This window comes from Quercus lobata, chromosome 2 (assembly GCF_001633185.2).
Source record: "Quercus lobata isolate SW786 chromosome 2, ValleyOak3.0 Primary Assembly, whole genome shotgun sequence".
In the NCBI taxonomy this organism is placed as follows: domain Eukaryota; kingdom Viridiplantae; phylum Streptophyta; class Magnoliopsida; order Fagales; family Fagaceae; genus Quercus; species Quercus lobata.
In genome coordinates this window covers 85,030,725-85,045,819 of record NC_044905.1, presented here as the reverse complement: position 1 = coordinate 85,045,819, position 15,095 = coordinate 85,030,725, and the positions used below count along the sequence as shown (strand labels likewise).

At 36.4% G+C, this 15,095-nt stretch overlaps 2 protein-coding genes across 3 annotated transcripts; both read left to right on the top strand.

Annotated features, from left to right (window-relative positions):
- The first annotated feature begins 1,732 nt into the window (after positions 1-1,732).
- Positions 1,733-8,022, top strand: LOC115976928 (putative FBD-associated F-box protein At3g50710). Of its 2 annotated transcripts, none has more exons than XM_031098498.1 (3): positions 1,733-2,249; positions 6,696-7,274; positions 7,417-8,022. In XM_031098498.1, the coding sequence occupies exons 1-3, from the start codon at positions 1,887-1,889 to the stop codon at positions 7,882-7,884; spliced, it is 1,410 nt and encodes a 469-aa protein (XP_030954358.1). In that variant the 5' UTR covers positions 1,733-1,886; the 3' UTR covers positions 7,885-8,022. The 2 variants fall into 2 exon arrangements, with proteins under 2 accessions (XP_030954358.1, XP_030954359.1); XM_031098499.1 differs by lacking the exon at positions 6,696-7,274 and adding an exon at positions 2,968-3,424 and having other exon boundaries at positions 1,733-2,825; positions 7,874-8,022.
- A 4,130-nt stretch (positions 8,023-12,152) lies between these two features.
- Positions 12,153-14,030, top strand: LOC115976927 (F-box/LRR-repeat protein At4g14103-like). Its single transcript, XM_031098497.1, has 2 exons — positions 12,153-13,367; positions 13,498-14,030. The coding sequence occupies exons 1-2, from the start codon at positions 12,282-12,284 to the stop codon at positions 13,966-13,968; spliced, it is 1,557 nt and encodes a 518-aa protein (XP_030954357.1). The 5' UTR covers positions 12,153-12,281; the 3' UTR covers positions 13,969-14,030.
- Positions 14,031-15,095: the final 1,065 nt, after the last annotated feature.

Below are 15,095 nucleotides of genomic sequence, written 5' to 3'. Positions count from 1 at the left end.
GAGATGAGGACGTGTGTGGGTTTGGCTTTTTCGTTTTCTGCTCTGAGGGAAGACTGAAGACTGAAGAGAAAGGGATAAAGACAGAACAAAAGGAATAAAGAAGGGATAAAAAACGGATTAAAAAATTATTATTTAATACGTTGTCAGCTTTTTTTATCATTAAAAACACACATACCAAACACATATTTTACATTTTTTGAACACTGAAAAATATTGTTTAAACTATGATACCAAACACATTTTTTTGTTTTATTAACACTAAAAACACGTTGTTCAACAACACTTTTCAAACCACAATTTTCACAACTTTTTAAACAACAATTTTTGAAAACTATTGCCAAACAGGCTCTTATCCCCTATGATACCAATTTGGTGTTTTGGCTTGGGTTGCTTTTGGTTAGGGAAGAGTTTGGTAAGTTTTTTACATAATTTTGGAAATAAAGGAGGTTTGCTCTAATTGGTTGCCTTTGGTCAGACATTTCAGACCATTGAAAGGCTCACCTAAGTGAGGCCTAGCAAATGGAGTTGGCTAATGGGAGCCAACTATGTTTTAAAGGTAAAAGTGGGTTAGGGCAGAAACTTTAGGCCATAGTCACCCAGAGCATAAAAGCTATTTTGGGGTGGAAATTTTGGATACAAGACCTCCTCCATGAGCCTAATGTGCTACCAGTGTCTCTTACCCACTTGGTGGCACGCATGGGCTAGGCTCATGCAAAAGGTTCAAAAGGAACCAACCTATACCCTCCAAACCACACTTCCTCAATTTTCCCCATATTGTCACATGGGCTTGGGCCATGCTTAAAAGAATAAATAAAATATAATACATAAATCGAGTCCATAGGAAAGTCGAGCTTGGTTGAATCGAGCTTGTATGAAATGTGTCGCGAAAATGGGTATCAACAACTATAAAGTTTAATTTGCTATCTCCTTAAAATAAATAAAAGGTAGGATTAAATTGTAGTTTATTCTTTCTTTTTCTTTTTCTTTTTCTTTTCAAAATAGTTCAATTAAAAACTATTGATTCTTGGTTCAAGCACAACTCCAAAGAAACTTAAAATGCAATAAAAAGAGTACATTCTCATGTTGATTTAAATTTCCAATATCAATATTTGTTTTGAATTTCCTATTCTTTAATGGAATTTTTATGGAATTCCAATAAAAAATTTTAATAATAAAATAATACAAAATTTTAATGTACTAATATAATAACACATGTCAAGGTTTTTACCGAGCAATAATACATAATCATATAATCCAGTAATAATAATAATAATACAAACCACAAATTTTATAGAATCTGTTTAACAAAACAATAAGACAAAGTCCCAATGTATCAAACAATCTATTAAAATAAAGTGAATATAGAAAATTTATATTGTTCGCAATAGTCATTTTGTAATTATAAAAAAAATAATAATAATGACACAGAAATAAGTATATTTGAGGTTGACAACCAACCAACATAAAAAAAAGTAAAAAAGTTAAAATAAAACCATTTATATCAATTTGCTAAATAAATTTTTTTCTTTGAATTGATAAATACATTAAATAATAATAGCTAATAAAGAAACATTTATCAATTCAACTGATCGAGTTCAGTAAGAAAATGTAATAAAAAGAAAGTTAGATTTATCTAAGTTTTTTTTATAAATAAAAAATGACAAGTTTGAAAATAACATATAAGATACCAATTCCATACATGGGCGGGTCAGAGCCTTTTCCCGTGTAGAAATCCTGCTGTGAACGACGTCGTTGTCATTGTTGTATTAATTTCACTAGTGAATAGGCAAATCCCCAAAATCGAACCAGAAAAGAAAGCCTTCACTCGCTCAAAGCAAAAAAAAACACACAAAACACAGACACTGAAGCGGTAGAAGAGGAGAGAAATGGAGTCGGAGGAAGAAGACGGAAGGACAGAAAGCCAGAAAAACGATACTACTGACTTTATTAGCAGTCTATCGGACTGTGTCCTTACCCACATCCTCTCTTTACTTCCAACCCGAGACTCTGTTCGAACAAGCATTTTGTCGAGCAGGTGGAGCCCTCTGTGGAAACTCGTCCCAGTTCTTCACTTGGAACGGTTGCGCAACCAAGATACAGTGTCCAACATTTGGAATCATCGCAACGCCGCCATTCCCTTACGCAAGTTTTACCTCCACGGGACCTCCGATTGTAACACGGCCTATGTCGACACGATGCTCCAAGACACCATTCTGCGTGGCCGCATGTTGCAAGAGCTCGATCTCGACATATATACTACTGATCCTAATCCACCTTTGGAGTTGCATCCTAGTCTCTTCTTTTCTACAACATTAGTGGTTCTCAAATTGGGAGGTGAGATTCTTCTCAATCCTCCTCTTGATTCCATCTTCCCAAGTCTCCACATTCTGTATCTTGAATCTGGAATTAGTTATGCAAATTGCGACTCTCTCCCCACACTCCTTGCTGCCTGCCCGCTCCTCCAAGAATTGGCTCTCACAGTGGCTTATAATAATTTCGAAAATACAAGGATGCTCAAAATCATTGTGCTCATACCTACGCTGAAAATATTATATTTATCTTGGCTTTTCGAATGGTGGTGCTACCCATTACTCCACTCTTACATACTCCGATTAAATGCCCCTGCTCTTGAGCACTTTTATTTCCATGGTGTTTTGAGCGACGATGTTGTGTTAGAAAACCTCCCCAACTTGGTTAAATCGGGCTTTCAATTCAAGGAGATAGAGGATGGTTCGAGTAGAGGAGATTATGCAAAGAGGATATGGGACTTCATGAGACCACTCTATAACGTTGTATCCATGGAATTCTGCATAGAAACCGCACAGGTAAGGCTGCTGGGCACGTTTTTATTTATTTTTAATTCTCTAACTCTCTTAACACTAATTAAATTGCTAAATGCTACTATTGTTGTGAGTGTGTTGTGACTTTGTGAGACTTTTGATTGTTATGTGGTCACTGGTCGTGCAGATCATCTGCGAGGCTTCTAACTATAATCTTCCCGTGTTTAATAATTTGACTTCCTTGACCTTTGATGGTGAGCTTTCGTGTTCCTATTATGCGTGGCCTGCTGTACAACTCTTGCTTTGTCAAGCTCCAAAGCTACAAACCCTTGCCTTTGAATTGACATTCACTGATGAATTCGGTGATTATGATGACTACTCACCTGAAAGTTGCATGAAGAAGCCACTTAGTGCTCCTGAATGTCTGTCATCACACCTTACAGCCTGTTATTATAAAGGATTTTCAGGGCATGAGGTTGAGATGGAACTTGTTACACAAGTCCTAGAAAAAGCTGAAGTATTAAAGACAATGAAAATTACTGTTGAAAGTCATCTAGACCCAATGAGGAAGCTTCAAATTCACGAGAAAGTAAGGAAGCTTCAAAGGAGATCTTGTACTTGTCAAATTGAATTTGATGAAGCACATTTCTACAAAATCAATTCTGAAGCTCTGTTTATAGATACCCCAATAGTCAGGATTTGGTCTGGTGCTCTGTTGAAAATGGCCTCGTGTTGTTGCGGGGTAAGCCTACGTGATCTACAGAGGAAGCTGAACTTACTGCAGCATTAAAGGCCCTTCGGTTTGCACATAAAATGAAGGGTGATTGTAAAAACTTGTTGGAGCAATTGTTCATTGATCCAAGAAGCTGAGATATCTGCTGCAAACTTTGAGATCCTACTCAATTAGTCATGTCAGGCGAGAGAGCAATCAAGTTGCTCATTGTCTAGCCTGGCACGCTCAGCATAATAGTGATTCTTATGTATGGCATGAAGAATGTTCAAGTGTTATTCAGAGGTGGGTGTCAAAAGATGTATCCAATCTTTGCTAATTACTAGTAATTAAATGGAATCACAGTTTTCCTTCTTTTTTTTTATTATTATTATATATAAATAAAGGGTTTCAGTTTTACAACTATAAGGTTTAATTTGTTGTTTTTTGAAACCTTCATGGTTGAATTTATTACTTTAGAAACTATAAAGTTTTTTTTTTAAGAGAGTTTCAATCTATGGCTTCCGTTCCTGATAATAACTTTTTGTCATCAGACCAAGACTCCAATAAGTTTTTGGTATAGGCGGTGATTGAACTTCAAATCTTCAGATCTCTTATTCAACCATCAGAAATTTTACCAATTAAATTAACTGGAACCCACAGAAACTATTGTCAGGGACGTTTTTGCGACAAGGGCTGAAAATGCAAGAATGGCCGAAATCACCCATGGGTTCCTTAGAAGTGTTTATTTGTGGAGAATCAAGCCCAAAATTTCAAATGTATAATGAACAAAAAGCTAATGGTACTTTGACAAGAGAAAATCAAAATGCTAATAATGAAAGTGCAGAAAAAGCATAAAAACATAACAGGTCTGAAACTTCGACCCACAGTCACATAGAAGAAGAAATTGAGGAAGGTCGTGAGGAAGAAAGGGAAGGTTCCCATGTACCCATATTTCCACCACTAAGGTTCAGAATTGTGAGAATGTCTCTTGGCTCAATGGGTTTTTGCTCTCAAGTTTCAGCTCTATAGGAAAAACTTAGTTTAACATGTTTGAAACTTCAACCCACAGTCACACAGAAGAAGAAATTGAGGGAGGTCGTGAGGAAGAAAGGGAAGGTTCCCCTGTACCCATATTTCCACCCCCAAACTTCGGAATTGTGAGATTGTTGACTGGCTAAATGAGTTTTTTGCTCTGAAGTTTCAGCTCCTTAGGTAGAACGTGGCTGCCCCTTTTATGAGCTAAAGAGAGAGTTTTATATTGAATTTGAGGTGTTGCTCTTGACTGGTTTTTGAGTAGTGGAAGAGTCTTTTATCCCCTATGATACCAATTTGGTGTTTTGGCTTGGGTTGCTTTTGGTTAGGGAAGAGTTTGGTAAGCTTTTTACATAATTTTGGAAATAAAGGGGGTTTGCTCTAATTGGTTGCCTTTGGTCAGACATTTTAGACCATTGAAAGGCTCACCTAAGTGAGGCCTAGCAAATGGAGTTGGCTAATGGGAGCCAACTATGTTTTAAAGGTAAAAGTGGGTTAGGGCAAAAATTTTAGGCCACAGTCACCCAGAGTATAAAAGCTATTTTAGGGTGGAAATTTTGGATACAAGACCTCCTTCATGAGCCTGAGGTGCTACCAATGTCCCTTGCCCACTTGGTGGCATGCATGGGCTAGACTCATGCAAAAGGTTCGAAAGGAACCAACCCATACCCTCCAAACCACACTTCCTCAATTTTCCCCATATTGTCACATGGGCTTGGGCCATGCTTAAAAGAATAAATAAAATATAATACATGAATCGAGTCCATAGGAAAGTCGAGCTTGGTTGAATCGAGCTTGTATGAAATGTGTCGCGAAAATGGGTATCAACAACTATAAAGTTTAATTTGCTATCTCCTTAAAATAAATAAAAGGTAGGATTAAATTGTAGTTTATTCTTTCTTTTTCTTTTTCTTTTCAAAATAGTTCAATTAAAAACTATTGATTCTTGGTTCAAGCACAACTCCAAAGAAACTTAAAATGCAATAAAAAGAGTACATTCTCACGTTGATTTAAATTTCCAATATCAATATTTGTTTTGAATTTCCTATTCTTTAATGGAATTTTTATGGAATTCCAATAAAAAATTTTAACAATAAAATAATACAAAGTTTTAATGTACTAATATAATAACACATGTCAAGGTTTTTACCGAGCAATAATACATAATCATATAATCCACTAATAATAATAATAATACAAACCACAAATTTTATAGAATCTGTTTAACAAAACAATAAGACAAAGTCCCAATGTATCAGACAATCTATTAAAATAAAGTGAATATAGAAAAATTTATATTGTTTGCAATAGTCATTTTGTAATTATAAAAAAATAATAATAATGACACAGAAATAAGTATATTTGAGGTTGACAACCAACCAACATAAAAAAAAAGTAAAAAAGTAAAAATAAAACCATTTATATCAATTTGCTAAATAAATTTTTTTCTTTGAATTGATAAATACATTAAATAATAATAGCTAATAAAGAAACATTTATCAATTCAACTGATCGAGTTCAGTAAGAAAATGTAATAAAAAGAAAGTTAGATTTATCTAAGTTTTTTTTATAAATAAAAAATGACAAGTTTGAAAATAACATATAAGATACCAATTCCATACATGGGCGGGTCAGAGCCTTTTCCCGTGTAGAAATCCTGCTGTGAACGACGTCGTTGTCATTGTTGTATTAATTTCACTAGTGAATAGGCAAATCCCCAAAATCGAACCAGAAAAGAAAGCCTTCACTCGCTCAAAGCAAAAAAAACACACAAAACACAGACACTGAAGCGGCAGAAGAGGAGAGAAATGGAGTCGGAGGAAGAAGACGGAAGGACAGAAAGCCAGAAAAACGATACTACTGACTTTATTAGCAGTCTATCGGACTGTGTCCTTACCCACATCCTCTCTTTACTCCCAACCCGAGACTCTGTTCGAACAAGCATTTTGTCGAGCAGGTGGAGCCCTCTGTGGAAACTCGTCCCAGTTCTTCACTTGGAACGGTTGCGCAACCAAGATACAGTGTCCAACATTTGGATTCATCGCAACGCCGCCATTCCCTTACGCAAGTTTCACCTCCACTGGACCTCCGATTGTAACACGGCCTATGTCGACACGATGCTCCAAGACACCATTCTGCGTGGCCGCATGTTGCAAGAGCTCGATCTCGACATATATAGTCATCCTATTCCTAATCCGCCTTTGGAGTTGCATCCTAGTCTCTTCTTTTCTACAACATTAGTGGTTCTCAAATTGGGAGGTGAGATTCTTCTCAGTCCTCCTCTTGATTCCATCTTCCCAAGTCTCCACATTCTGTATCTTGAATCTGGAATTAGTTATGCAAACTGCGACTCTCTCCCCACACTCCTTGCTGCCTGCCCGCTCCTCCAAGAATTGGCTCTCACAGTGGCTTATAAGAATTTCGAAAATACAAGGATGCTCAAAATCATTGTGCTCATACCTACGCTGAAAATATTATATTTATCTTGGCTTTTCGAATGGTGGTGCTACCCATTACTCCACTTTTACATACTCCGATTAAATGCCCCTGCTCTTGAGCAATTTTATTTCCATGGTCTTTTGAGCGACGATGTTGTGTTAGAAAACCTCCCCAACTTGGTTAAATCGGGCTTTCAATTCAAGGAGATAGAGGATGGTTCGAGTAGAGGAGATTATGCAAAGAGGATATGGGACTTCATGAGACCACTCTATAACGTTGTATCCATGGAATTCTGCATAGAAACCGCACAGGTAAGGCTGCTGGGCACGTTTTTATTTATTTTTAATTCTCTAACTCTCTTAACACTAATTAAATTGCTAAATGCTACTATTGTTGTGAGTGTGTTGTGACTTTGTGAGACTTTTGATTGTTATGTGGTCACTGGTCGTGCAGATCATCTGCGAGGCTTCTAACTATAATCTTCCCGTGTTTAATAATTTGACTTCCTTGACCTTTGATGGTGAGCTTTCGTGTTCCTATTATGCGTGGCCTGCTGTACAACTCTTGCTTTGTCAAGCTCCAAAGCTACAAACCCTTGCCTTTGAATTGACATTCACTGATGAATTCGGTGATTATGATGACTACTCACCTGAAAGTTGCATGAAGAAGCCACTTAGTGCTCCTGAATGTCTGTCATCACACCTTACAGCCTGTTATTATAAAGGATTTTCAGGGCATGAGGTTGAGATGGAACTTGTTACACAAGTCCTAGAAAAAGCTGAAGTATTAAAGACAATGAAAATTACTGTTGAAAGTCATCTAGACCCAATGAGGAAGCTTCAAATTCACGAGAAAGTAAGGAAGCTTCAAAGGAGATCTTGTACTTGTCAAATTGAATTTGATGAAGCACATTTCTATTAAAAAGTTGTCTTTCTTAATTTGCAAGAAGCAATTGTTTTATGGGAATGCCCGTTATTCTTCGCATCTTTCATTTGAAACTTTAATGTATTCAAGATTAGAATATATGTTTAATGTTGAAATTCTGTTTCACTTTCTCTACCTTTATTTTTCTTTTGGGGGAGAAAAAAAAGCATAGAATATATAGTGCTTTCTATATTCACTAACATGTTATATAACATGGATGCCCAATGCAGCTTGTAGTTCTAACCTTTGTCATTACTGATGCAAGTCCAGTTGTCATGTTACGGACTCTATTTTGCTCTAAGGTTTGTTGAAGGTGATAGAGGGAGCTTGTTTTGTTAAGATTTTAATCTCAATTTCTTTAGTTTGTTTCAGTTTGAGCGATTTGGTGGGAAAATTTACCTTTCTAAGCCCATGGCATATGCTTTTCTTTAGTTGTATATGTGGTGTCAAAGGTGGAGCATATTTTGTTGGCGTTTTGGGATGTTCCTACTGATGGCTTCTTTTGTTATCTTATTTATGGATTTTCCCCTATTCATATCTTACTTCACTTGTGTTTGGGGGCTTGGTGCTTTGGCTTCTCTATACATTTTATCACTACAATCCTTTTTGCAGATTGTATTTTGTCAAATAATATGGGGAACTAATTCACAAATCAGATGATATGGAATTTAGTTTGTTCTTCTTGAATATTGCATGTCACCTTCTTTGATGTAATATCTTGTTGTGTGGCTATATGCATATGTGATTAGGTCCATGCCTATGTAATTCATTTCTGTTATGTTGGAGTATATCTCTATTCTACAGAGGCAAAATGCTTGAAGAATTAATTTGCTTTTTCCATATTCTTAAGCATGCTTTCAATTTGGGATTTTTCCCTCTTGATATAACATATACTTGTTGATTTCTTACTCTCCATGAGCTCCTTCTTTATTTATTTTTTTCTTTTCTTCTTTTTTATTTCTGCCTGAATAATTTTATTGCATCCTTGCTGAGATGAGGAATGTGAAAATAGGTTATAAATATTTTAGGTGGTGTTCGAGTATTTATGATATGCTTCTCATGAGCTGAGTATATCTTTTCTGTATTTGAAAATTTTTATTTTTTTTAAAAAAAACTTTTTACTTTGTTTTCGAACAATAGCTAGTCAATACCAATCTTAGGTTGGTGCAGAGAGCTTACTGCAGACACTTGCTTAACTTGTATTAAGGAGTAGGCAACCTTATTAAGGTGTGGTAGAAGGTGCAAGGGTGGAAGGAGAAACTAATGTTAAAGACAGGTAACAAGGTCCTAATTAAGGCAGTTGCACAAATGCCTAATCAATCCCAACCTATACCATGAGTGTATTTAAGCTCCCTTCAACCTTATGTAAGGAGCTAAATACTATTATGAATAAATTTTGGTGGGGGTCTCAAAGGGACTGAGTGAAAATGTGTTGGTTGAATCGGGAGGCCCTGTGGAAGCACAAAAAGGAAGGGGGAATGGGCTTTAGGGATTTGGAGGCCTTCAATGTAGCTTTATTGCCTAAACAACTATGGAGATTAGTGAATTACTCAGGTACTTGAGGCTATATATTTTCCTTGATGTTCGGTGATGGAAGCTAGCATGAAGTAATATGCTAGCATTATGAGTGCCAAGGAAGTTATTGATAGGGGAAGTTGGAGGAGGATTGGGGATGGACAAAAGGTGAGAACCTGGAGGGACAGGTATTTACCAACATGAGTTTGTACAAGGTCATTACCCCAAAGTCACCTAAATTGGAGGAGATGTTGGAATGTGAGCTTATTGATATTCTCCACCATGAGTGGAATCACGAAGCCGTTAGCTGATTTTTGTGTCTGGTTAACTTGCCAACCATTAAGGAAATTCTCTTAAGTAGGACTAAAAATGTGAGGTTTACAGTAAGGAGTGCCTATTGGGTTTTTTGTTCATGGAAGAGCCAAAGTGAAGGAGAAAGCTCAGATAATCAAAGGCGACAGAGTTTCTGGAATCGGTTTTTGGAGAAAATAAAATTCCTAACAAAGTAATGGATTTTGGGTGGAGAGCTTGCCGGAATATAATTGCCCACAACCGCAAATTTAGCAAGAAGACGTGCAGGTTGATCCAAACTATGAACGATGCAATGAGAATTTGGTAACAGTTCTACACAGTATCTGGTCCTGTGAAAGAGCTTAGGAGGTTTGGAACAATTTTCCACAGCTGCTTCAGTATGTTAGAGAAGTCCCCATTAACTTTCTCCTTTTAACGACCCAATGTCTGAACTTCAACAGTGGGCAGGATTTTGAGCTATGTCTAATGGTGGCTTGGTCAATCTGTTGTTCTAAGAATGTGTTTAAGCTTGAGCATGCTCCAAGAGTAATATTTTCAAATGCAAAGTCACTGCTGCAAGAGTTCAAAAGAATTCAGGAACAGTCAGAGGTGACTAGATCTTCCTGGATAGCACAATGGAATACACAGCAACAGGGAATCTACAAAATCAATTTTGTTGGAGCTCTGTTTAAAGATACCCGTTGGTCTGGTGCTCTGTTGAAACAGGCCTTGTGTTGTTGCAGGGTAAGCCTACGTGATCTACAGAGGAAGCTGAACTTGTTGCAGCATTATAGGTCCTTCGGTTTGCACATGAAGCAGGTCTCTAGGATATTAATTCTGAAGGGTGACTCTAAAAACTTGATGGAGCCATGAAGTGAGATATCTGCTGCAAACTTTGAGATCCTGCCCAACTAGTCACATGGAGCAAGAGAGCAATCAAGTTGCTCATTGTGCTCAACACAGTAGTGATCCTTTTGTATGGCATGAAGAATGTCCAAGTGTTATTCAAAGGGTGTTGTTAGATCATAGATGTATCCCATTTTGGCATTCTTGTTTTCCTTGCCTCCTTTTCTCTCTCTCTCTCTCTCTCTCTCTCTCTCTCTCTCTCTCTTATAATTTTTACCATGAATTGTCTCATATTGAAGTTACCAAATTTGCTGTTCATTTGTTATCCTTGTCATTTAACTAAAATGAATTGTATTATTCCATTTAAATATGTTTCTCTAGGTTCAGTATTGCCAATCCTTCAAATGGTTTTCTGTCAAATTGTTAGCAACTCATGGATTGATTTATCTCTTATTCTATTTTTAACTTCATTGATGTCTCAAAATTTTCTTTCCATCAGTTCTTAATCTATTTTGTACTTGGGAGCTCATCATTTTGTGCCATAAAGCATAAAATCACAAAAGGATTATATGACTTGCTTTGATAGGGTTAATCCTACGGCATTTTCTGCAAGGTCCTGCTAGTTGTTGCTGCAGCATTAAGAGTTTTCTTATAATTAACGTGCATGGCAAAGTGACTGGAATTCTATGCCATATTACTTTTGAAATTTCATGGTTAAATATATATTACTATAGAGTTAAATCTGCTACCTCCTTAAAATATGGAGTTTAGTTTATCCTTTGTTTCTTTTTTCTTTTTTCAAAATAGCTAAATTAGAAATTAGTGATTCTTGATTCAAGCACAACACAAAGATTGTTGTTTGCAGTATTAGATAACACGCCAAAAAAGTTGCTTCGAACAAAAGATACTAGTTTGTTTCAAACTTCCTATTTCTGTAATCAAATATTTATGGAATCCCCAATAAAATGTACTAACATAATAACATATAATAAGTAATAACACAAGCCAAGTTCTTTACCAAGCAATAAAACATAATACAATCCAAATCTTTAATACAAATATATACAAACCACAATTTTTTTAGAATTTGTTTGACAAAATGGTAAAACAAAGTCCCAAAGTATCTAAATACTTAGTATTCTCAAAAAAAAAAAAAAAAAAAAAAAAACCATTTTTATAGAATTTGTTTGACAAAATAGTAAAACAGAGTCCCGAAGTATCAAAGAATCCATTAAAATAATAAAGTAAATATAGAAAAATGTTTATTGATCACAATAGTAATTTTGTAATTAAAAAAAAAATAATGGCAACCAACATCAAAGAAAAGGTAAATACTGTTCTATATCGATTTACCAAATAAATATTTTTCTTTGGATTAATAAATACATTAAATAATAATAACTAATAAAGAAGCTTTTACATAAAAAGATAAAATAAAATAAAATAAGATTTACATAAATTTTTTTTAAAAAAATATTACAGTTTGAAAATAACAGATATTATGAACGACGTCGTTTTTTATTATTATTTTTTTAATGCCATTGCTCAGCTTCGCATTTCCTTGTTTGTTTCTTTGTTGTATTTTTTTTTTTTTTTTGATGGGATTTCTTTGTTGTATTAATTTAACCAAATTGGCAAATCCCCAAAATTGAAAGAAACACAGTCTCACCAGCTCACTGAGTGATAACAATAAAGGGGGTTTGAATCGGAATCGGAATCGGAGGCAGATTGGAGGTGCTAGCATGAAGCGGCAGAAGAAGAGGAGAGACATGGAGTCGAAGGAAGAAGAGGAGAGGAGAGAGAGGCAGAGAATTGAGAGAGCAGAGAGAGCTGAAAAGAGAGATCTTCTGAGGCAGCAGCAGCAGCAGCAGCAGAGAAACGTGAGAGCAAAAAGGAGGCAGAGAATTGACTTTATCAGCAGTCTACCTGACTGTCTCCTCAGCCACATCCTCTCCTTTCTCCCAACCCGAGACGCCGTCCTCACAAGCATTTTATCGAGCAGGTGGAGGACTCTCTGGACACTCGTCCCAGTTCTTGACTTGGAACAGCACAAGCTTTACATGTTGAACAGAAATTTAATCTTTCTAGATACACTGTCAAGCATCTGGACTCTTCGCAACGCCACCATTCCCTTACGCAAGTTTCACCTCCATTGGACCTCCGATTGCGACTCATCCTATGTCGACACATTGATCCAACACACCGTTCTGCATGGCCGCGTGCTCCAAGAGCTCCACCTCTGCATATATGGTGATCCTAATCCACATTTGAAGTTGCATCCTGGTCTCTTCTTTTCTACAACATTAGTGGTTCTCAAATTGGAAGGTTTCATTCATCTGAATCCTCCTTCTGATTCCAGTTTCCCAGCTCTCCGGATTATGGAAATTGGACGTGTAATTACGTATGAAAACTGCGACTCTCTCCCCACTCTCCTTGCTGCCTGCCCGCTCCTCCAAGAGTTGAACCTCACTGTGTCTGATTCAAATTTCTGTTGTTTGGAAGCAAATACAGGCATGCTCAAAATCATTGTCCTCATACCTACGCTGAAAAAATTATATTTATATTGGTTTCTCGATGATTGGTGCTACACATTCCTCCACTATTACATACTCCAATTAAACACCCCGGCTCTTGAGCAGTTTTATTTCAGTGGTCTTTTGGCCAAGGACGTTGCGGTGGAAAACCTCCCCAACTTGGTTAAATCAGGTCTTGAATTTGAGGAGATAGAAAATGATGTGAGTACTCGAGATTATGCAAAGAGGATATGGGATTTCATGGGATCACTCTATAACGTTGAATCCATGCAATTCAGCATAGAAACCGCTGAGGTAAGGACATGTTACGTTTTTCGTGCACTAACTCTCTTATCATTAATTAAATTGCTCAATGCTACTTAATAATATTGTTGTGAGTGGGCTGTGACTTTGTGCAACTTGTGATTGCTATGTGGTCATGCAGATCCTCTGTCATGGTTCTATCGATGATCTTCCCGTGTTTAATAATTTGACTTCCTTGACGATTGGTGGTTGTATTAAGACTTGTTCTTATATGTGGCCTGCAGTACAACTCTTGCTTTGTCAGGCTCCAAAGCTACAAACACTTGTCTTTGAATTGACACTAAATGTCTATAATGATTCCTCACCTGACAATTGCTTGGAATATCGCTTGGGGAAGTGGCTTTATGTTCCTGATTGTTTGTCATCACATCTTACCGCCTGTTATTATAAAGGATTTTCAGGGCATGAGGTTGAGATGGAACTTGTTCGACAAGTCTTGAAGGAAGCATGTATATTAAAGACAATGAAAATCACTTTTGAAAGTCCTCTAGACTCAGAGATAAAGCTTTGTGCTCGCAAGAAATTAAGAAAGCTTCAAAGGAGGTATCCTACTTGTCAATTTGAATTTGACGAAGGACAAGTTGATTTTTAAGTTCTCTTTCTTAATATGTGAGAAGCAATAGCTTTATGGGAATGACCATTGGTCTTTGCATCTTTCATTTGAAACTTCAATGGATTCAAGATTAGAATATTTGTTTAATGTTTAAATTCTCTGTACTTGTATCTTTCTTTTGAAAAAGGAAAAAAAACATAAATATATAGTGCTTGCTATATCCACAAACATGTTATGTAACATGGAGGCCCCATGCAGCTTATAGAAGTAAGTCCAGCCGTCATGGTGCAGACTCAATTTTGCTCTGAGGGTTGTTAAAGGTGGTAGAGGGAGCTTGTTTTGTTAAGATATCAATCTTTATTTCTTTAGTTGGTTTCAGCTTGAGCGATATTTAGTGGGAAGAATTAGCTTCCTAATCCCATCGCATATGCTTCTCTTTGATTGTAAAAGTGGTGTCAAAGGTGGAGCAAATTTTTTGGGTTTTTGAAGATGCTTCTACTGATGGCTTCTATTGTTATCTTGTTTATAGTTTTTACCCCATTCATGTATTAGTTCTCTTGTGTCTAGAGACTTGGTCCCTAGCTTCTCTCTTAATTTTATCATTTCAATCTGTGTTGCAGATTATGTTTCTTTGAGTGGTATGGAGAACTTCTTGAATCATTTCATATATTCTAGCTTAGTGATGTATTGGATTATGGTACAGCAGGTTTCTAGAAAATGATGGTATGAGAGTATTAGAAAATGTTGATTTGCCTATTGCCTTTGCAGATTTACTTGTAAAACCAATGGAAAGCCTTGTTGTTGCTGGTGATGAACTTGAAAATTCAGAAGAATTAACTTGAACCTGCTGTTGAAGAAGATAAATCTAATAAGAAAACGAAAATAATTTTGCTAGAACCAGTACCAGAATATCTAAAGAGGGATTGTATGGCTAATCTCTGTGTAATGTGTGGTTAATGATCACACATTAAATGGTGTTGCTGATATACATGGTGAATTTAGGGCATTTTTTAAGGTAAATATGTTGATAGCTTATAGTATTTTTTTTCCCACTTTCTTTTTCTCACAATGAAATAAAGTTTAATGATTCTGCACAAAAAAAAGGGGGTGTGGCTATTCAGTTGGTGTCTACAGAATTATAAAATAAGCCCATGTCATTCATGTTT